This window comes from Aulonocara stuartgranti (genome assembly GCF_965226115.1).
Source record: "Aulonocara stuartgranti genome assembly, chromosome: 7".
Classification (NCBI taxonomy): domain Eukaryota; kingdom Metazoa; phylum Chordata; class Actinopteri; order Cichliformes; family Cichlidae; genus Aulonocara; species Aulonocara stuartgranti.
In genome coordinates, this window is record NC_138945.1 from 23,918,286 (window position 1) to 23,940,374 (window position 22,089).

Below are 22,089 nucleotides of genomic sequence, written 5' to 3' on the forward strand. Positions count from 1 at the left end.
GTTCTAGTATTGTTTTGTGTTGCTGTGTGCTGATGGTGCTGTTGTAACTCTTTTAACATCTGCTGACCAGATGCATTTGAGCGTACTCCACAAGCCTAAACCTCTCAGGTGGCAGATGAAGCTTGCTAAAATTTTGAACTTTCCCTCTTATAGTGGCTCATGATTTCACCAAAGTGATTATTTCATAGTGTGACATGACGATTGCTCCCTGTTAAGCAGTTTACGAGAGTAGTAACCTTTGCAAGAATACACCTGTGAAGGTGATTACCTTCGAGGAGGCAGTGCATAAGTTGCAAATCGCCGCATACGAGGCTCTTTGTCCCAGAAGCCCATTGTATAGAGCAGAGGAAACCCTGTGCCGTGAGCAGCCATCTTGGATAGACAGATCATACTTGAGCCAGGATAACCTGCATACCTCCTGTGAACAGCTCAAAGCGCAAAAGACTTAATATCTGGTAAGGACAGAAGAAGGGGGGTATTTGATTGCACTCATAGACGCCCGTGTAATGTGTAATAAATGTAGAGAAACTGATATTTAAACGAAGAAACCCTTGGAAGTGTTAAGCTTTCTTGTGTTTTCCAGGAGTCAGCTAGGTGGAAAGCTAACGATGGTAGCTAACAGATGACTAATGCAAGGTTGGGTTCTAAGTCCAATATTGTGAGGCATCACATATTAAACGGTTATGGAAAAAATGCTACTGTTTACGACAAAGGGCTTGGTTTCCTTGAAATAACAAGATAACGCGTTACGTGTTTGCCATTAGCTGACAAACTAGCCTGCTAAAACTGTCGCTAGCTTTCGTTAGTTTAGTGTATTGAGGCATTTTTCATGAAATTGGGCTCAGGCCAGGTTGCGTTTCTGAACCTGTTTTTACTCAATAATGCATTTAAATCAGCTGTTTGTGTGGCGATGAGGGCAGGTGGCTTATGTGCTTTGATTTATGGGATTTGTTGTTATCCGTCTCTGTCAGCTAGCAAGTGACTAGCTAACGCAAACTTGTTTGTCAAAACATCCAATTTAAGGCCGTATATTTATCTGAATTTGCCATCTAAATGTCTGTTCAAGTCAGTATCAGGTTTTATATCCATTTCCGCTTCGTAGCAGCACTCTTTTTTTCACGCATGGAATCTAATCTCAGAGATTTAGTCATAGCGACGCTGTCATTTTTGCCGGTTGTCAAGCTAACGTTAAGCTAGTCGCCGTCGGTAAGAAACAGGCATTTCGTTAGGGTTCCATATTGAAGGGTCAACCTCCGATATCCAAGTCGGGTTTGACGATGGATTTGACTGGCCCGTCTAATTCCTTGTTTTTGTGTAGGAATAACTGTAACAAAGCGATTTTTTTTTCCTGTACTGCAATGCTAATCCCTTAGCCGGTAGTGTATTAGCTTCTTATTTGGGTGTCCTTTTTCCAAAGAGCAGGCATACACGATTTAAAATAAATAAATAAATAAATAAAATTGGTCATTGAGTTAACGATGGTAACTTTTGTATGGTCGAAATTTGGATAGCTTTGCCTTCGTCGACATTTAAAGTGCTGCATCATTTCTGTTTCTGGTGTTAGTGCACTGTGTGTTAGTGGACATTATCTTAAATTATTACCGCGTTACTTAATATTTAGTTTTTTGTTTTACTGTAAGCATGTAAACACGTCACTCATTTTTGTATCGCGGTAGCGTCCTTCAAGAGTGTATATAATAGCTATGGGGTATCACGTTCTTTTTAGTCACGTGATTTGAGTGGTGGGTCTGAACATCACGGAGACAGTGTGACTATATGTGTCATGATTTCCTGAAATCACATCATCTCTTTGCCTCTATGAGGAATGTCTGTTGAGAGGAAGAAAGGCAGTGTCCCTGTTTCTCTAGAGAAAGCTTCAGGAAAGGAGAAGTGCTGAGGCTGCAGTCTGGTCACATGGTCTTGACTCGCCTTCTCCTTGACTGATACTCATGGGGTTTATTTCTATGCCATGTGTAGCGGTGGGAGGAAAAAAGGGTGTAAAATGAAGTCGAATGTCACAGCCAAGTCACATTTTACTTTTGCTCTTTCTGGGGATTGTGCAAAATCAACAGGCCATCACTTTGGAGCTAGAGAGACCACATGAGGGTCATGTGACAGCAGAGAGCCTAGAAAAAGAGTGTGTGAAACAATATGTTGGGAGTTAAAAGGATGGTAGTGAGGTGTGACAGCTTCAAGGTCCTATACTAAATCATGGTGTGGAGCATAAGTGCAATGTTATGTTTTGTCTTTACCCACATGAATCACACTGTAGGGATTAATGAAATGTAAACATACATTGTGTCTACTGTGTTTGTGATTTTTCACGATGATTTCAGACTTGATAATGCACCACAATGTAGAAATAATGTAGGTATCCACCAGTGATTACAGATTACGTTTTTGGTAATGTAGTAACATAATGTGTTATTGTACTAAATTCAGTAATCACTTTACAGTTACAGTTATATTGTTAATTTCATTACAAAGGTTCTTCACTTATGTGAATAGTGAGCGAATGAAAAGGTACTGTGTAATTTATTACTTCTATGGAGCAACCCCAAGTCTGGTACCTGGATAGAATACGGGCATTTATAAATAGGAAGTTTATGCATACATTTTTTTTATATATATTATTTTTTTTGCTGTAGTTAGCTGCTTGTTGGTGGTGTGATTAAACACTAAAGCACAGGTCAAGTTGCAGAAGACTGTGCCAAATCTTTTCTTGGACCACCCACAGAAACACAGTCACAAAGGCACTGCTAGCGCTAAGAGTTGTTTACATCTCTTGAAAATATAACACTCAGGAACTTTTGCTCTTATTAATTAAGAAAAATACAACTACTACATTGTTAGCTGTCTAGTTTTAATTTGTCTTTGTACACCTATATTTCTGTCTTGTTTTCAGTTGTCACATTTCTAGTTTTTTTCCTCAGTCAAAGCTCGAGTCAATATGAGTATGTGTAAACATGAGGGTTTGTGACCCAACATTGTTTTTACTGTTATAAAAGCTAAAGTTTAATTGATATCTTTATCTGATTCAACCTCAGTTAAGTAGCCTGCAGCGTCTTATGTCTTTATTTCAACCATGTACTCAATTTTTTTTATTCTGTTTCTTGCACTTTTTTCTTCTTTTGCTGTCTGTATTTTTCCATTTATTTGCTTTTTCTATTTCCACTTTTTCTCTTGCTACATGCATTTCTAACGATTGAGTTTAAATTAAGCTGACCAATCTGCAGATGTAGAAGTACGTGCGTAAAACCAGCATTGTGTTGTGCTCGGGCACTGTGATTTCGGTTTCTAGGAACTGCTCTGACTGCAGTATAGTTTCCTTTGAACTTCATGTGAGAATGACACTGGTTTAAGGCAGATTATCTTTGCAAGTTACAGAGAAATCATTTGTCTGCTGAATGATTATTCTTTTGATTAAGTCTGAATTATTTACTACTCCTACAGCAGTCAATCGTGTACAGCAGCATCTCGATTTAATACTGTGCAGCAGTAATTAAGGTAACTATCACAAAATAATTTTCCTTCATAGAAATACGAGATCAGTATAGAATTCATTCCATCCATGTTTTGACAGATAACACGAAAGGTGAGAATGAGAATATCACTGCGCTGAGCCAGTTGTGTGGTTGGAACAGCCGCATCACGTTAGGTTCATGCAAATAGCATATGAGAAGTACACAACAGTACATTAGGTTTGTAAATGAGATGAGACAAAATGACAACACAAAATGTTCAAACTTGAGTAATAGCGTTATAGAACATAACAACCTGACAGACTTGGCCCAAGGCCCAAAAGATGAGGATATGATATAGGATAGGATGTATATTTGAGGGTCCAAAGAGTTCAGTGGTGTGGAGGTTGGCTATTTATTTTTGGCTTTTTAAAGTTTGACAAGAAAGAAAAGTAGCATACACTGGAAAATGTGTCAAAAACATGTTTTTACAAAGGCAAGTATCGTTTTGCCACGTGCACAGTTGACCATTTACCTGCACAGCACAAGACGACAGTCCCAGAACTTTCTCCTATACCACGCCTTACGACAAAATACAGAGTAACGCAGACATCACTGATGCAACAACCAACCTGTGTTGTAAAAGTCATGATGCCAGTAAGCACAGTTGAAATTTTCAGATGTAACCAACTGATTCAAGTAATTGACCCTTGTCACCAACTCCCTGGGCATAAACAGTTCTCGCTTTGCCAACCACACACAGAGCGTAGAGACACAGCTTGGTGACCACATCACATTTGTGGTCAAGTCGCACATCTGATCCATGTACGAGTCTTGCTGCCCCTCAGAGGCAGTACTATACTCTCGTGCCTTTTTTGTTTGTTTAATATTATTCATAAACACAGACACCCGTATAACATTCTACAGTGAATTTGTTGAAGTTTTGACAAAAAAAGTGTTTACATCTAAATTAATTAAAATTAAGCTTGAAAAACAGTGATTTCATATTGTGGTTGATATCAATAATCATGAATATAATCTGGTGAAAAGAAAAAAAAAAAATAGCGTGGCAAGGTTGTTGGTTTTTTCTCTTTTCTTGCCTAGCCTTAGTGTTAAAGGAATTTTATACCAAAATTGATTGTTTAAAAATAATAATAATTACAGACTGACACCCTCATACCTTCTTACTACTTTACTTACTAGTAATTAAGATTTTAAAAATCACTGGTAAGCCAGCTGCTGGTATTTCTTTATTTTACCACAATATGGTGAGTAGTGTTGATAAGCGGTAATTACTGTTATCAGTATTTGGTATTTATAGATCCTAACAATGCCTATTAATGGACCTAGTTGTAATACAATTGTTGTAATTCTGGTTTGATTGTGAACACTGAAGCATCCGCAGTTGCTTCAGTGCTATGCCTCCCATGCAGCAGGTCTTTTGCGCTGTTGGAAATGAGCACTGTCAGCAGCAACTGTGGAATCAAACGACCACACCTTTAGTTCTCTGCATCATTTCTGCTAAGAGGTGTGTGCGTGTGTGATGTTGTCAGATTAATGGAAAGGAGTGAAAGTCTGAAAGAGCCTTCTCAGAAGTGAGATTGAGACAGGAAGGTAATGGGATCCCTTCTTGAAAGTCTTTCTAATAACTGAAAAGCTCTAACACTGTTAAAAAAGATCCATCACCTCTCTGGTCTCACCCTTCAAAGGTTGTCGTAGATATGAGTACTCTGAAGTATATTTGTGATTTTCTGTAGTAAGGGTGTTGTAGACTGGCGCAGACCGTATTATTTATTTATTTTTTAAATGTGACAGTACTTTTCTGCATTCATAATTCTGTCAATTTGGGCAAGATCACCAGCACCACTGGCTATAATGAAGCCTCAAACATGACCAGGCCTCGGCAGCAAGTGTCCAAAGAAAAACTTTAAAAGACCTTCAGAAAGCCTGCAGAACTACTGCTTAACACTACTTAAAAAAAAAAATAAAAAAAATAACACTGGAAACTTCCTTGAAAAGTTAATATAAAGGAAATGAGCAGTGGTACAAGACTTTTGCAAAGTATTTGAATCATATCACCTGCTAGTTTAATATCCCTCCATCTAGTAAAAAGTATTGTTGGATAGTTCATGCATGGAAATGTACCCTCTGGTTGCTTTATGTACAATTAAAGTATAGGGATTTTCATGTTATGTTTGTCCATTTGATAAACACAATTTATTCAAAGCATTATTTATAGCATTTATTATTTAAAGTATTTTGAATGAACCTAAACCAATTTAATGTAAATCACAGTTCTGGTAAATTTACTTTTATGCTTGGCGCCAAAATTGTGTTTGGCAGGTTTTTCCCTTCATATTAGAAACAAAAAACAACATTGAAAAAAAATCCATGTTCAATTGCTGATGAGTTAAATTTATTTGTGTTCTTGAAGCTTTTGTGTAGTTAGTCCTTTTGGTCATGAATGTAATCAGCCTTCTCAGCTGTCTGAACCTTCACTTCAGGACTATGCTAATCCTGTAACTACTCGCTGGAATTTGTACAGCTTTTACTGGAGATCAGTAATCACACCTGTAACACAGTCATTAAACAGTAAGCGGCTCCATTACTGTTACTACAGGACTTGTTGTTTTATTTATATCCACACATCGTGTTGTTTTTGCATAAAGTGCAGAAGGTGTGAGAAAGAGCTGTCCATGCTTAATTGTCTTTGTCTTTTCTTATTCATTGCATCATGTGCAGTTTATTTATATGGAGTCAAAACCTTACCAGATTAGTAAACCTCTTGCTGATCTGAGTGGAAGATTAGTGGAAGTGTTCAGGGAAACTGACTGTAAAAGTCAAATGATTATAATCTACATGTATTGACCCCTCTTAAGGAAAAGTTGCTTTTCTCTGTTAAAGGTTTAAGTGGCTAAACTGTTCTTCTGTTTTTCCTCTTTCAGAGCCACAATGGCCACCGCACCGTACAACTACTCCTACATTTTCAAATACATCATTATCGGTAAGTGATCAGTACCAATTGCCAGCAGTTTGGAGGCTCTCTAGTGACTAATATTGATGGCACTTCTCACAAACTGCACATTTATTGTACTTCCATTACATGGTGGCTTTGAGTGGGTCCAGCGTATGTCATATTAGTCCATTTTTGAAGGTAACATAACTGAGTACTTCTAACAAGGGGGTGTTCTGGCATAGGGCTGTTCGATATAACGATATATATCGGATGACGATATAAAAACATCTATCGTTTCATTTTACGCTATCGTTTGTTTTGTGGTGTCGCAAAATAAACTGTTTACGTCAATATTTTTCATCGTTTTGATGGTCACTGTAGTGGCTATATTAATTTCTTAAAGTTCTCTCTTTCTCTTGTATTTTATATAACCACACTACGGATGGACAAGCGCCTGTTTTTATGCGTTGTGGTTAGCAATAACGACGGTAACAGCATTGCGTGTCCGCTTGTTTATGTTCCACATACACCTTTCACAATAAAGCTCAAGATCCTGTTGAGACTTTTCAAAATAAACTGAATCACGTGAAAGAGCAGATTATTTACGGATGAGAAGTAAAAAAAGAGCCGTCAGGTGCTAAAAAATAAACCTTAGACGCAAACGTTAGAACAGGCTTACACGCTGTGTAATAAATACTCACAAAGAAAACGGCGGCTGTTACAACTTATGTCTAAAAATGTATAGTTTCATGCATCGGTTAAAACACTCAACTCCAGCTACATGACGCGCAGCTGGAAATTAAGAAGTATTTTTAGTAAGTTTTATATGACTTAGGTGTATGATATTGTTCACAGCAAATTTATTGGGGGTATTTTGAAGTGCAAAAGTACTTCAGACTTAATCAAAGCATAATATAGATGTACCATTAGTGAGAAAATGTTTTTCGACAATAAAAAACATTTATTGTCAAAATCTGCAGGACCACATACACTCAAGTGCATCTATCCCCGTCTGTCTCTCTCATTAAGTCCACATGAAATTTTAAGTGTAGTTGCTGACTGTCACTGAGGGTCTGCTGCATCATGCATGGGGGCAACACTTCAGGCTTGAATAGAGAACTGTTGTTCTTCTGTTATTTCCTTGGTTGACCTGAGTTTCTCTCCACAGGGGACATGGGGGTAGGGAAGTCATGTTTGCTTCACCAGTTCACAGAAAAGAAATGTAAGTGCTGCCCTGCTTTTTTTTTTTTTTTTTTTCTTCTTTTGACTCCTTTTCATCTCTGCGTGTGCCCCAGTGCATGTGAGATTTGCCAGGTTTAACTGGAGTGGCTAAATCTCTTTGGATTTCTTTTATACACCAGCGGAAGTCAGCAGCATAGATGTGGAGTGTGAGCTCAACAGTGAGAGTCTCTTCTTCTGTGTATGAGCCAGCTGCAGCCTCCCATTACCATTCAGCTCAGTTGTTTAGTGCTACTATTAACAAGCCAGATGCTGTGTTACTCATTCACTTGTCCACAATCGCATCCTGCCTGCACCCATACACCAGTGCACACATGCATACACACACTGGAGTGATGTAGAAGAGGGTTTCAGTGGCAGTTTCAAACAAATTGATACATCAAGAGTGTTTGCAGTTTAGACAAAGTGATGACTTTAAAGACTGCGATTAATTATTGATGCAACTGCTGCCGTACAGTAGGAACAAGTTGGCTATGTGTGACCTATACATATTGAATAATGTTTGTTACTACGTAATTTTAAGTTCAAACTAGGCACGTGTTTTGTTAAAGTTCACAAAACGGATGACAGAAGAAAGACTTGAAATACAAAAACATTAGTAAGGGCAACAGTAGAATTCATTGACATACTTATTCTCCCCAGTCATGGCTGACTGCCCTCATACTATTGGCGTGGAGTTTGGTACGAGGATAATCGAAGTAAGTGGGCAGAAGATCAAGCTCCAGATCTGGGACACAGCAGGACAAGAGCGCTTCAGGGCCGTCACCCGCTCCTACTACCGCGGGGCCGCAGGGGCGCTTATGGTCTACGACATCACCAGGTAGAGCGTGCTTGTTATGTATTGATGCAGTCATGGTCACCGCTTAACACAGAAACTTTGACAGTGTACACTAGAGCTGCACGATTAATCATTAGAAAATCGCGATCTCAATTCATACTTATGTGCGATCTCATTTCCAAATGACAACAATTTAAAAAAAAAAAAAAACAAAAACGAGAGACGACGACGATTGTACCGCATTTTGATCCGGGATCTGCATGAAAACAAGCGCTCACTCTTCCTGCTCAACAAATGACAAGAGTGGAGCCTTATACCACGTAATACAGGAGCTGGCTGCTAAAATTGGCAGGGAAAAAACAACGGAGAGCACGTCAGGGATGACAAGAAAGTGACAGGAGAAAATCCGTCCCGGTCAACCACCCAAACATCAACAACGGGATCCTTATACAGCGCTTCCCTATACACGTCGAACTCCCGCAGGCACAAAGAAATTACGGAGGCTATCACTTATCACCTGACCAAAGATATGGCTCCCATCAACACTGTGCAAAACGAGGGATTTAGGAAAATGATCAACACCCTAAACAAACGCTACACAGTGCCATCCCGCAACTATTTTTCTATTGTTGCACTACCTGCTCTATACACGCAGCGTCGAGCAACGGTGGAGACGGAATTTCAAGCAGTACATTTTGCGGCAACAACAAAATGTGAGACATTTGTTGTTTTTATGTTTATTGTTTTTATGTTCAGTCTCAACTGTTACGAAGTTGATGTGCAGTTAATAAGCGCAATAAATATTTATACTGGAAAAGAAAAGCGTGAGAGAATCGTGATCTCAATTCTAAGCAAAAAATTCGTGATTCTCATTTTATGCAAAATCGTGCAGCCCTAGTGTACACAATAGCCATATAGTGCATTGTGCAGAAAGAGGAAGTTAAAGGAAAGCATGAACATTTGATAACCGCACCGTTCAGCCCAGCACACCTACTCCTGAACAAATACAAATAGTTTGTGTTACTGCATGCGACTGACCTTCTTACCCAAACTGTTAGATGGTATCAGTGGTATGCCAAGCAAACACAGCTGAACATGTGGAATGTCTGTCCAAACTGCAACCACCTCCAGTATGGCCTCTAGGGCTAAATGAGTGCCAACGCAGTGTTTTCTTTGTCATCTATGGTTGCTGTGACTATACACCTAACTATAACCATATCCTTTAATGAAAAGATGTGGCTTTCATTTGCATTCTTCTGTTTTTATGTATACATTTGTTATTAACATGGGCCACACCAGTGTAGACAGTAGGTTGTGTTGGATAAGTAACATTCAAATTATTTCTTTTAACCTCCAGAGACCCTGTGTGTTCATAGGGACTCATTATATTTGAGCTTTCCTGCACTTTCCCCTTTTTTCTGCTCAGTACTTTAAGCACTGTTCAGTTCACTGTGTTATGCTGTTGAATAAACTCATTGTCCCTACATGGGGTGGCTCTAGCTCAGGAGGTAGAGCAGGTCATCTGCTAATCTGAAGGTTGGTGGTTCGATCACTGCTGCAAGGCAAATATCCTTTGGTGTGCAATATCCAGGTTAGATGGATGCATTCATTATTACATGAATAGGTGTAAATGGGTGAATTAGGAGCGTTGTATAATGTGCTCTGAGTGCTCAGTCAAAAACTGCTATATCAGAACCAGTCCATTTACCATATGAAGACATGTTTTTCTTTGTAATTACTCTGTAACAAAGTGATCACTTCCCTTTTGAAGGCAAAGTTTAGTTTATATACTTATCAGTCCAACTAATCACAGCCAAAAAGAGTTACTTTGACTGAGTTACCCTGAGCTGCTCACTTATTTCCCAAAGGCTCACCACTAGTGGATGGATTCACATATTTGATTTGGCACAGATATCTAAATTTACGCCGGATGCCCTTTCTGATGCAACCCACCTATTTATCCACATGGAGTAGCTTATCACCGCTGGGCTACATTTGTGCCCAAATCTTTTGCATGCAAGACAAATGTGTTAACCACTATCTAGGAGAAATTAAAAATGTACCAGGAACAAGAGCTCGGGTCTCTGGAGGTCAAGAAACCAATGCAGAATTGTCTGTCTCGTAACCTGCCTGAAATCTTGTGAGCAGACTTCAGAGCGTCTGAATTTGTTAACTTGATGGCTCAAAATAAAATTTTGAGGACTGGTTCATTTATTGGAAAATGGAAATGAGGCTGTAACTTGGATAATGTGGCATTGGAGTTGGTAGCTGCATCGTCAGGCACAGGAAGCTGTTGATATAAATAAAGTTTATACTTATGATCTGGAGAAAGCAGTATCACTTCCAGATGTATCCATAACTCCCAGATGATTTCCTCCATGGTTATTGTTGCCTGTATTATATGGCAGCTGCTGCCTCTTTTCAAATCCATCCTCAGAGATGGCAGGATGTTATGTCTTTGCTTGTCGTCATAGTAACCTCTGTCCCTCTGATGTCAAACAGGAGAAGCACGTACAACCATCTCAGCAGCTGGCTGACTGATGCCAGAAACCTCACCAACCCCAATACTGTGAGTACACGCACTGAAATTAATGATTGTCTTAAGCTGCACACGTGTCTCCACAGCCTCGTCTCTGCACTCTCTTTCTGCATTGATTTCTCTTCTTTTAATTGCTTTAAGTTGTCGCTATGCTGTTTATCCCTTTGTCACCCCCCTGTTAGTCTTTTTGGAGCCACTCAGCCCTGTCCATTTCTTAAATAGGTTTTTCTTGGTAAATATGATTAGCTCTAAACCTTCCTGCTCTCACTCTCAGAGGTCTGTGTTCCATCAGGGAAGTGTGTTTGTGCAACATGACACTTCCTGTTCACATTTTAGATGGCAGAAAGCAAAAAGGGATGTTTCTGTATATCCAGTCACAACTATACACAGGCTTTGTATGGAGCTGTGTTATTCACTGCTCATTTTAATGACGAGTACAAGTAAACTTTACTAAGCTAATATGAACAGTATTAAGTTTTTGGTTTCTTTCTGGCACAGTCCACTTTAACAGAATCTGAACACTTTGAAGTTGTTAAATCTGGGACTTTTACTATGAAGTGAATCCATCAAGCTACACCAATATTATTAATCCTGCTAAACATTTACACAAAGGTGGTTATCAACTTAAAGTCAACATAGACTTTTACCTAGTTTAGTTGTGAACACAAACATAGAGGCAGTGTTGGCAGCATGTGATCAGTCACAAACACAGAGGTTTACTGGTATCATAGCTGAATTATTTTACTAACAGAGAGCAAACTGTAATGTTAGATAAATCTGAAGAAGTTAAACACATGATGCTCAATGTTCTGAGCAGAGCTTCTGCAGCCAGTGTGTGAAAGAATACAGTATGAATAGGAGTATTAAAGTGCCATACAGCACTGCAGTTAGTGACAGTGTGCTACATAACTTATTTAAAGCCAGCATGGAAATTGCCCCCCAAAATGTTTTAGTTACATACGTTTGAGTAATCCCCCATCTTTAACTCATCGGAACATCTGACAGTATTTATAATTAAATTCAGTGTGACTAGGCTCTTTTAGAGCCAGTGTGAAAGAAGATGGCAAGTAAAGAAGAAATAAAATCCTATAAATCAATAATAATTATTATTCATAATTAATTTTATATGCAATCAACAAGTTGAAGGGTTAGGGGTGATATTGCTATACTAATACATGTTTAAAAAAAAAAAAAATTAAGAGTTTCTTGCATGTGTAACATTGCTTGCAGCCATCCATTTTTTTATTATTTTTTTATTTATTTTGATGCTTGTCACAAAGAGACAAAATCTTTAGACGGTCCCTAAGAAAAAAACAACCCAAAAACTCACTTTCTTACAAAGATCCACCAGATCTTCTAGGAATTATAATGTATTTTTTTTTTCCAGAGGACTGATTGGTGAGCAGGTGCTGATTTCTGTACAAGTTGATCTCTTATCTAATATAAACTTCAGCATAAGTTACCATGGTGATGTATCCTGGGAAGTGACCCCACTTCTAAACACTAAAAAGACTGGAGATAAACCTGAGGCCTTTACTATGAAACAGAATGTGCCTCAGGTTGAGGGAAAGAAATCAAATAATTTGTTTTCATGTCCCTAAACAGTATATACAGCTATCCTTAATATATTTATAACAGATTAGAATAATTTTGATCAGTCTAATAGGTTAAATGTGTTTCATCTGAGCTGTAAAGATGAGGATTCTTCTAAACTTGTGTTAATGTTGTGAAACGGGCAGATCTGACTCCACTGACAGGTGGTTTCTGATCTTGTTTGCATGCATACCAGAGAGGAGAGCGTCAAATCACAAATGAGTGTTCAGTGCACATAGCACTGTGGGCAGTGATGACTGTACATCTTCCAAAAGCCAAAACTACGCTGAGCTGTGAAATAGAACTGCTGTTTGCCAATTTTAAATACTTTAGCACAAAGTGGTGGCACTGTTGGTGTTGTCACAGCATCTGCCCCAACTCCCAACATCTGCCTGCCTTGGTTTTAGACGATATAATTGACGCGAGACAAAATACTTTACAACTCCACAACTTTATTAGTGCAAAAAAAACCCCATCAATGTATTTTCACTTAAAGTTATACACACACAGTACGGTAATATTATGTTGAAGCACCGTACGTATCACTCGGCGAGGCTCCTGCCTACGATAGCCTTAATGCTCCGACAATCCATCAAGCGGTGCGGCTTAGTAGCTTACGAAAGTCGTACTAAAACATTTTTTTGACAGATTGTTGAGCGCCGTGTACCACATAAAATTGGTTCGAGGTCAGTAAGCACAACCAGAATTCATACATAAGGTGCACCGGATTATAAGGGGCACTGCCGATTTTTCAGAAAATCAAAGGATTGGTTTTAAGTGTGCCTTGTTTTCCGAAAAACACGGTAATAACGACGGCCCGCTAGCATGCTCCACCAAAAATTGTGCTTTGGTGTGTATCTGACGGACGAAACCCAAACTAGTTCATAACCACTGAAGTTGCAGCATTTTTAAAAACCAATTGTGGTTCAGCTGTTTCATTCAACGATCCGCTTTTCCCTCCCACGTGTGTATGAAAACAAAGGCACTGCGCATGCGCATTTTAGCCATATTCATTTTCTTATCATTGCCTAATATTGCCGGTATTAGCCCTAGTGCTGAACAATTCTGCAGTAAAAGCAAAAGAAATTGGCATGTAAAAGGTGGTGTACAGCAGTTTTGGTTTAGTCATTTTGTCACTCTTTTAGAAAGAAGTTCAGTAAATCTCTAATTACATCGCAGTTGCTAAGGATCCTGTTGAGCACACGTTCTCTCAATCAATATCTTAAAATTAGCTCAGCAACGTAGTGGAGTCTTCCTGGATTGCCCTTGGCTTTATTATCTCTCAAAGGATTAGACAGCAAATTTCTCCCAGACAAAGTGTCCAGGGGATCGTCTCACACTCTCTTCCCTTGTGTTTATCATTAGGTGATCATTCTCATAGGAAATAAAGCCGACTTGGAGGCCCAGAGGGATGTTACGTATGAGGAAGCGAAGCAGTTTGCCGAGGAGAACGGTGAGCGAGACGTCAACCGGTGCATGCTGGGAGGTTAAGGTGGAAAAAGGTTTCAGTGGGAGGCAATTTTAGCCATTTACATCTGTCTAAGAATAACTTTCAACAGGATAATATTCACGGGATTCTTAACAAAATGTCCACAAATATTGACACTAAAATGAGTTTTCTGTGATCTGTCTCTAAGATGGTTTTGATTTGAACTCTATTTAAAAAAAAAAAAAAAAAAGAGGGGGGGGGCAAAGCCAAGATTAACATCTTTCAGTTTACTTTGGTGGGGCAGTAAATTCTAGGAGAAATGGAGCAATATTAATTAAAAGAGGGGGTGAATGATGACTTGGTATTTGAGGTATGCACACTTGGCGCTGTGTTTTAGTGACTCAGTCATTGTGTCTGTTTTATGTTGAACAGGTTTGTTGTTCTTGGAAGCCAGCGCAAAAACGTAAGTCTGCACAACTTCAGCTTTCCAGTTCTTGCAGAACAAGATCCGATCAGCCGTCTTCTGTGTAGCTCACATTTGTGTGTATGCCCTGTCTGTTCAGAGGTGAAAACGTTGAGGACGCCTTCCTGGAAGCTGCTAAGAAGATCTACCAGAATATCCAAGATGGCAGCCTGGACCTGAATGCTGCCGAGTCGGGGGTTCAGCATAAGCCCTCGGCCCCTCAGGGCGGCCGGATAACAAACGAACCACAGCCCCAGAGGGAAGGCTGCGGCTGCTAATGACCAAGCAAAAAGCCCCTTTGCCCCATTTCTCCCACTGTCTGTCTGTCCCACCCCCCACCCCCTTTCCTGTCCTGCCAATCCCCTCCATTCCATCCACCACCTCCGTGCATTCACACCCCATCCCACTGCACCAGGTGCTGCGTGAGAGCAGGGCTGCGGAGGGAAGGAACAGAGGGGGGTGAATATCGACTTGGGCCAGGCTGAGCTGGGCTTTGTGGACTACATCTCCCCCTTCTCCTCCTCCTCTTCCTCCTCCTCTTTAATCTCGATCAGTGTATTGTCATCCGATAACTCTTCTTCTTCCACCCCCCCACAAACCTCTCACACCATTCAGCCTAGTTCCCTCCATCATAGTATCATAGAATCCACCACACATTACACAGGTCACTGACACTTTAGATAGATGTAATGTTCATACGATAATGATAAAGCAAGACTGTTTTTTTTATGTTGGATTTTATAGCTATATGCGAAATGTAAACACTGCGTTAAGTTTCATCCACCACCAATCAGTTGGAACTAAATTATATTCCCAGAGTCCGCCTCCCCTGCATGGGTTACATTTCCTGTATTTTATCAGCACACGCAAATGTGATATCTCACTCGTGCTTATTTGCTTGGGAGCAGAACGCAATGGTGATGAAGTCATGTATCAAGCAGCCACACGGGTAGACGCTCTTAAGCACGTGTCCAGGAATGTGTAGTTGAGGGAGCTTTTTCCAGCGGTCTCGATTCAAACCTGCCTGTGTCTTTTAAATTCTGCTTTCTCTGCTTTGGCACAGTCCTTTGCCAGATGTGGCAATGCTGATATTCTCAGAAAGAAGGGGGGGGGGTCTAGAAAACTAGGAATTACCCAGAAATTCTTTGTGGATTATTCCCCGGGCCTCTCCACTGAGTTATTACATGGAATATTGGGTGTTTTCCAGCTTGTCTGTGTTTGTATAGACTGAGCTAAAATGACACTTTAACAACAACAGCCACCCTGTGACTTTTTTGTTTGTTTTTGTCACACAAAGATTTTTTTATTTTGCACCAGCTCTTCTTCTTTATCTCCCATTTCACACCCAAACTCTCCCTCACGTCACGTATAACAAGATTGTCTTTACCAGCATTTTCTTTGTCATTGTTTGTTGCCTTATTATTAATGTTATTACTCTGGAATCTTTGTTTTGCTGCACTTGCTCTTCACACTGCTCTCTGAATTCAATTCGATTCAATAAATCAGCTCTTTTAGATTCATTGTCACATTTTACTGAAACAAATAACTGAAGTACTTGAGGTAGTCGGCACGGTCACAGTATCTTAAATGGCCAAGTATTAGGAGCAAAGTCCCGACTGTTTAAGTGGAAAAATATACTCGTCCCTCCTGTATAATCAACAAAGCCGCACTAAAGAGCCCATTTCTTCTGCCTCCTATAAAGCGACACCAAGCAGTGTGCCCCCCGAAACATGACAAAAGAAAAAAAATCTGTCTCCTTTTTCAAGTACGAATATTTGTACCATAGTGTTTCCCCGATTGGACAGCTGTATATATTGCTTCTTAACTACTGGTGATGACCTCGCTACTGTACTTTGAATTTAGAAATTTATTTGGTCGCTCTGCCAATTTCTGTACAGTTGGTGTGCTAGTGGGTTGCCTGTAATTCATGCTTGGGAAAAATTCTGTAACATAGTTTCTATTAATAAATGTATGTAAAGGACAGATAACTAGACACCCTCCCCCATCACCCCTTCTGCACACTACTGAACCTGCCGAGTGGTTGAGGGGTGAGGAAGCGGATTGAGATGATGCGCAAACTATTTATGTCTGCCTTGATTCTTATATCTGTAACGGAGCGGAGAGTGGGGCACTCTGTTTATATTCTGTTTTCTTTTTCCACCCCTTCGTCGCTCCTCTGTATGGGAGGGGCTGCATCGCTGTCTTAACTCTTTTGGGGAGTGGGGGATTGCTTTGTTATCGTGGGAAGTGGGCCGGCCGGGTCTTCCTTTTATTTTATTTTTTTTTTCCTGTGTCCCCCACCTGTTCTGCAGTTTGAGTGACCACTTCCTGCTTTTGTCTAAGTACAAAAAGAAACGTACATATGTATAAATTTTTAAGGAGCTGTGCTAACATTTAAATGCGTTCTCTTGCGTGTATATGATTTTAAAATGTTGACATTTTGATTTTAATGAAAAAAATACTCTAGACAGAAAAAAATAAATTATACATAACCTGTTGCTGTGTCCTTTTTTTTTTTTTTAAAAATCTGTGGCGGCAAATGAGAAGAGCACTTTTAATATCCTGTCTACTACAAGCGAAGAGCATCACACCGTTCCAGTTTGTGCTGGAGGTATCGTGTTAGCACAAGACACTGTCTGAAATTTTGCAGTGAGAAGAAAAAGCTCTACCTAGATGTTATCATACTCTAACCATTTTAGGTGGGAGAGAAAAGTCAAATGGTTTCTGAAAGATCATTTCTTTCACTTCACAGCCAAAATGACCAAATAAGCCGTACACAAAATGTATTTCAAGTAGCACAACTGCTTTGTTTTTTATTGCAACGAAAATTGCACCAAGGGTAGAGGGGAGAAGGGGGGGGGGCGACATTTACAAGTGAAAGTTTGTGTACAAAATTGGCGAGGAGGCTTGGACACAAAATTCGAGTAGTGGTATGGTTGGTACAGGAAGTTTTTCGTGTTTTTTTTTTTTTTTTTTTTTTAAAAGAAGCCAACACTGACAGTACCATGTTGAAGTCAAGGCAACTAGCAGTTGATTTTTGTCCTCAGGCATCGCAGTCAGATGGGGCACACGGGGATGACACGACAATACAAATACTGACACTGTGCGAGAGATGCAAGTGAGGAAAGAACGTGGTGAAAGTGAAATCTGACGAGTTCTTTCAGTCCGTATTGGTCACCTCCTCACATCATTTTGTAGCACAGCAAGTGATAGCTCCATAAACATTTTAGTCCAGTGTTTCCCCCAGGATTTTTTTTCCCTCTGGGGTGAAAAGGCCTCAAAACAGCATTCAGACCATTCGAACATGCGAGGAAGGCCCGTCAGAGTCGGAAACGCTGTTTCAGTCTGTTACCCCCTCCTAACAGATCAGACGGCGTGCTGCTGCGGGGCCAGTCTGCTACTGATGGCTTTTATGACATGTAGTGAAAGTTGAATCAAACTTGTTTAGTAAAAAGAAGTCCAGTCTAAGGACAATGCAAATCAACAGATCCACTGAGAACCCTGGTCCCTCTCCCAGTATAGACTGGAAACAAAGGTTGGTTTTTTTTTTGGTATGGCAGACATGGAAATCCAAGAAACACGCCTAAAAACAGCCATTCTCAACCACTTGATAAAAGCATGTTTCTGCACTTGTAAAGTGTCAAGAGTAAGAACAGCTCTGCCGGTAAGTGTTTAAGGCACTAATTGTTACCCAAGTGTGCAGAAAAGCAGAACTGTGAAGGCTAGAGGCTCATCCTGCCTCATTTGCTCGCTCCCATTATAACATTATGGCACGTGGTTGCAAATACTGCAGAAGAGCATTCATACAAAAACACTGACACAATTCCATCACTCAGCACACAACCAGACATTGATGGCATTAAAAAAAACAAGAAAATGTAGGGGCATGTGGGACAAAACACAGAGTCTTACAAACACTGTGAGAAAAGTTCCTTAACGCTTACATTTAAAAATGGCATTTGTGTTACAAAGGCAAACTACAAGATGAGGTTAAGCATTTTTGTTTTTGTTCACTGTTGTCAGCATTAATGATTTAAAAAAATGAAACACTAACAGTGATGGAAACAATTATCACAGGTCTTTTCTTTTAATACTCGAGTCAGTGATAAAGGGAAGAAACCAAAAACATAAGACATGATCATTTCAAAAAGAAAAATCAACCATGAAAGGTTACGTTGATGAAAGATTTGGCCCCTCGCCTCATGTGAAGGCCAAATGACAGTGTTTATTCATAGTTAAGGCTTTTCAATGTTACAGACTGTCTGATGGCATCTACATAAAGCTTTCTTTGATTCAGTCCGGAGTAACCACATGCTTAAGTGTTTCAGAACATACTAGAGTATGTGTGAACCTCCACCTCTGCTGCTCTCCAGCATGAGCTGGGCCTGGGTAACAGTTGGCCCACATGCATGGAGAGGGGGGGGGGAAGGGTAGTGTAACATAAAATGTTATCATTTTTATGTCTGATAGTGTCATATTCTAGGCGCTACCTCTGAACAATGTCACTGATCTCTTTGACGGAGGACAGCAGCTTGCTGAAGTCCTGCTGTGCACTCGAGCCCCCCGTGGCATTGGGGCAGATCTGAAGCTCTCGCAAGCTGCTCTCAAGCTTGTTGATGGCCTCGCGAAAGGCAAACTTGTTCCTCATCTGCTGAATGGAGTCAACATAGCTCACGCAGTACTTTGACAGGTTCTTGCCGGCCTCCAGCACGGCGCTGTGGCTACCCGTTTGCTCGGAGTTGCGGGAAATGGCGGCGCGGAGCAGCTCGGTGCCCTCCAGCACCATTTCGCGTGTCACGGCTGAGTTTGGAGTGCGCTCGGAGGCCTGGCGGGGTGCAGTCTTGCGGAGGGAGGATCGGGTTTTCGCTAGAGGGGTGAATGCAGTAGGTGAATTTGGATCGTTGGGGGAGGTGAGGGGAGAAGACAAACCTCCAAGGCTCTGGCTGGAGGGGGAGCTGGTTACTGAAGTGGAAGAGGCGGAGGTCTTTAACGGTTGAGGTTTAGAGGTGGAGCCCAAGGGCAGCTTCTTGGAGGCCTCACTCAGGGGTAAGCGGGCTTGGTCACTGGGAGTGGCTGTGTGGTGGGGATCTGAGATGGAAGGGAGGCACTTAGCTTTGATTTCTGAAGCAGTCGGGGAGGGGAGCTCTTGAGTGGGGCTGCGGGAGACCTTGCCCGTTTTTGCATTAGTGGGTGGTGGAGGTGGGGCTGGCTTGGGTTTCTGTATTTTTACTCGATCCCTGCTGGAGGAGAACTCCGTGTGCTTGTTTCTGCGAGCCCTGCATTCTTCTCCAGCTGCTCCCATAGGAGGGAACACATTGGGCTTCAGAAGCTCGGCATGCAGAGCGCTGGTCTTGGAGCTTTCTGGCCCTGACACACTGGGTCTCTTCACCACCTTAGGTGTCAAAGCCTTGGGACTGGAACCAGGACTGAGATCATTATCTCTGCCTAAGAAGGTGGATGAAATATCTGGAGATGTATTCAGGCGTGGTGGGGGAGTCAGGGTGCCCATCCGTGGCGCATTCTCTCCTTTCTGCTGCTTTCGTGGCAGAGCTGGCTTGCCCCCGACGGTGCCTGTGTCGAAGCGGCGATGGCTCAGATCTCGCGGCAGTGTGACAGACTTACATTCTGTGCCATCTGAGCCAGTGGGCATGGACCAGAAAAACCTAGAGTTAGAAAAGGGTTCCTCCTCACTAGGTGGAGTTGTTGCTCCCTTTCCACCTGGGCTAGTCACTACAAGAGGTAACTTCTTTCTAGGGCAAGAAGGTACTGGGTAGGTAGGAGCCCCATTAGTTATACCTGCTGCTCCATTATTATTCGTACTGTGGAGGCCATGTATGGCGTCATTAATGCCCAATGATGCCCCGTTGTTAAAGATGTCACTGTCTCGAGGATCTTGAGTAACGCACCTCCTGTCAGAGAGGCAGTCTCCTTTAAAAGAGGAGCTGCGTGTGGGAGGAGTTGGCGCACTCTTTTTCTTTTTCTTGATGAGGCTGAGAAAGCCACGCGTCTTGTCCTTGTCCTTGGGCAGCAAGCGATCGTCCTCATTCAGGTTGCTGTCCAGGGGGGGGCGCTCTTTCCTGGGGAGCATGGGTGACGACACAGCCCCCTCCGTTTCCAACAGATCTGTGGAAGAGCATAAAAGAACCAGGGGACTATCAGCAAAGGCAATCAAACAACTATAGATTTTTATTTGTATTTTTTTCTAAAAAAAAAAAATTTTCAAGAAAGCGTAAAAGCAAGCTCCACCAGTGTGTCTGCCAAACATATTTAGAGCAATGTCAGGGCAAAGAGAAGGGCAGGACAGCAGATCATGTATAATTAAGTCCTCACAGCTGGAGAAAAAATGCTTTGGTGGGAACAATCCTTATTATGTGGTTACAGCCAAACAATTCAGTAAGAACTTGATCTTGCAGGTTGTCAAAAGCTCAGACCGTCTTTACTTCAAAGGGAAATTGGTGGTGAGACATTGTTTCATTTTACCCACAGAACGTTTTGTGGTCTTTAATTCTTACCGATTATTAAGATTATGAATGTGAGCATCAAATACTGCACTACTTATTTCAGGGTAATGTAAATAAAGTGTGAAGGTATATTTAACAACTAGCAATAAAGGCACCAGGCATACTCTTTAAGTTCATGTCACCTGGGCTCTCTGTATCTCGGCTGTCTATGTTGCTCTTGCGAGGTCTGGTCTTGGTGGGCAGCTCCGGAGCCTGCTGGATGGAGCCTAATGTCTTCTTTCCTTTCTTTCCCAACTCCTTTTCCACCTCTAAAATCACAAATACAAGAAGGTTTGGACATATTAGCAACAAACAACAGGCTTGAGTGTGTTTACATCAGGATATCTATGTAACACACTCAAGCCTGAGGAGTATCAGAACAGTTTGCCCCAAACTGAAGAGGTTTTAGACAGAAAAGAAATGGACACTGACCATCAGAGATGCTGGATTCCTGGAACATGGTCTCAAAGGCTTGGTGGGTTTCAGCAAAAGTTGGACGTTCTGAAGGGTTCCACTTCCAACCTGACAAAAAGAAAAGGAAAACAAAAAGTTATTCCAAAACAGAAGCGTGCCTTTAATCATGTTTTTACAAGATGGGTTGTGGTACTCACAGGCCATCATGAGCTCATAGACCTTCTCGGGGCAGCCCTCTGGTCGATCCATACGATAGTCTTTTTCTAACAGTTCATAGACCTGGGACAGGTCGATGCCAGGGTAAGGAGACATGCCATATGTGGCAATCTCCCACAGCAGCACACCAAATGCTGCAGGAACAAGTTGAACAAGACAATAAATCAAAAAAGAACAAAGTCAAAGACTACGAATTGAGATCATGTGAGGAATATGTGCAAATTAGAATGAGGGAAATTAAATTTGTTTCACATTGTTTAACAGCAGAGTAAAAGACAGGAGCTCACCCCAGACATCAGACTTAATCGAGAACTTGTTGTAAGCCAGACTCTCTGGAGCTGTCCACTTGATCGGGAACTTGGCCCCGGCATGAGCCGTGTAGGTATCTCCAATCATCAGCCTGCTCAGGCCAAAATCTGCAACCTTCACCAGGTGGTTCTCCCCAACGAGACAGTTACGGGCTGCCAAGTCCCTACAGAAGAAAAAGCAGTTATGAGAGGA

The 22,089-nt window shown here is 41.2% G+C and overlaps 2 protein-coding genes across 5 annotated transcripts in view; one reads left to right on the plus strand and one right to left on the minus strand.

The window, feature by feature from the left end:
- Positions 1–312: 312 nt before the first annotated feature.
- rab14l (RAB14, member RAS oncogene family, like) lies at positions 313–16,956 on the plus strand. Its single transcript, XM_082542213.1, has 8 exons — positions 313–455; positions 6,407–6,465; positions 7,586–7,639; positions 8,299–8,476; positions 10,937–11,003; positions 13,932–14,019; positions 14,428–14,458; positions 14,559–16,956. The coding sequence occupies exons 2-8, from the start codon at positions 6,414–6,416 to the stop codon at positions 14,734–14,736; spliced, it is 648 nt and encodes a 215-aa protein (XP_082398339.1). The 5' UTR covers positions 313–455; positions 6,407–6,413; the 3' UTR covers positions 14,737–16,956.
- A 284-nt stretch (positions 16,957–17,240) lies between these two features.
- The window catches only part of abl1 (c-abl oncogene 1, non-receptor tyrosine kinase), a 33,622-nt gene continuing 28,773 nt past the window's right edge, over positions 17,241–22,089 (minus strand). For all 4 annotated transcript variants that reach the window (XM_082541000.1, XM_082540999.1, XM_082540998.1 and 1 more), the window contains 5 exons: positions 21,876–22,060; positions 21,570–21,722; positions 21,391–21,480; positions 21,102–21,227; positions 17,241–20,581 (listed from right to left, as the gene is read on the minus strand). In XM_082541000.1, coding sequence (XP_082397126.1) covers positions 18,945–20,581; positions 21,102–21,227; positions 21,391–21,480; positions 21,570–21,722; positions 21,876–22,060 — 2,191 coding nt within the window. In that variant the 3' untranslated portion in view covers positions 17,241–18,944. The remainder of the gene's footprint in view (positions 20,582–21,101; positions 21,228–21,390; positions 21,481–21,569; positions 21,723–21,875; positions 22,061–22,089) is intronic.

What these genes read in the sequence shown, in the direction of transcription:
- rab14l (XM_082542213.1), top strand. Translation starts at nt 6,414, where the DNA reads ATGGCCACCGCACCGTACAACTACTCCTACATTTTCAAATACATCATT. An exon ending in TTTCAAATACATCATTATCG is followed by an intron (nt 6,466 to 7,585) that starts GTAAGTGATCAG and finishes TTCTCTCCACAG; the next exon opens with GGGACATGGGGGTAGGGAAG. An exon ending in ATGGTCTACGACATCACCAG is followed by an intron (nt 8,477 to 10,936) that starts GTAGAGCGTGCT and finishes GATGTCAAACAG; the next exon opens with GAGAAGCACGTACAACCATC.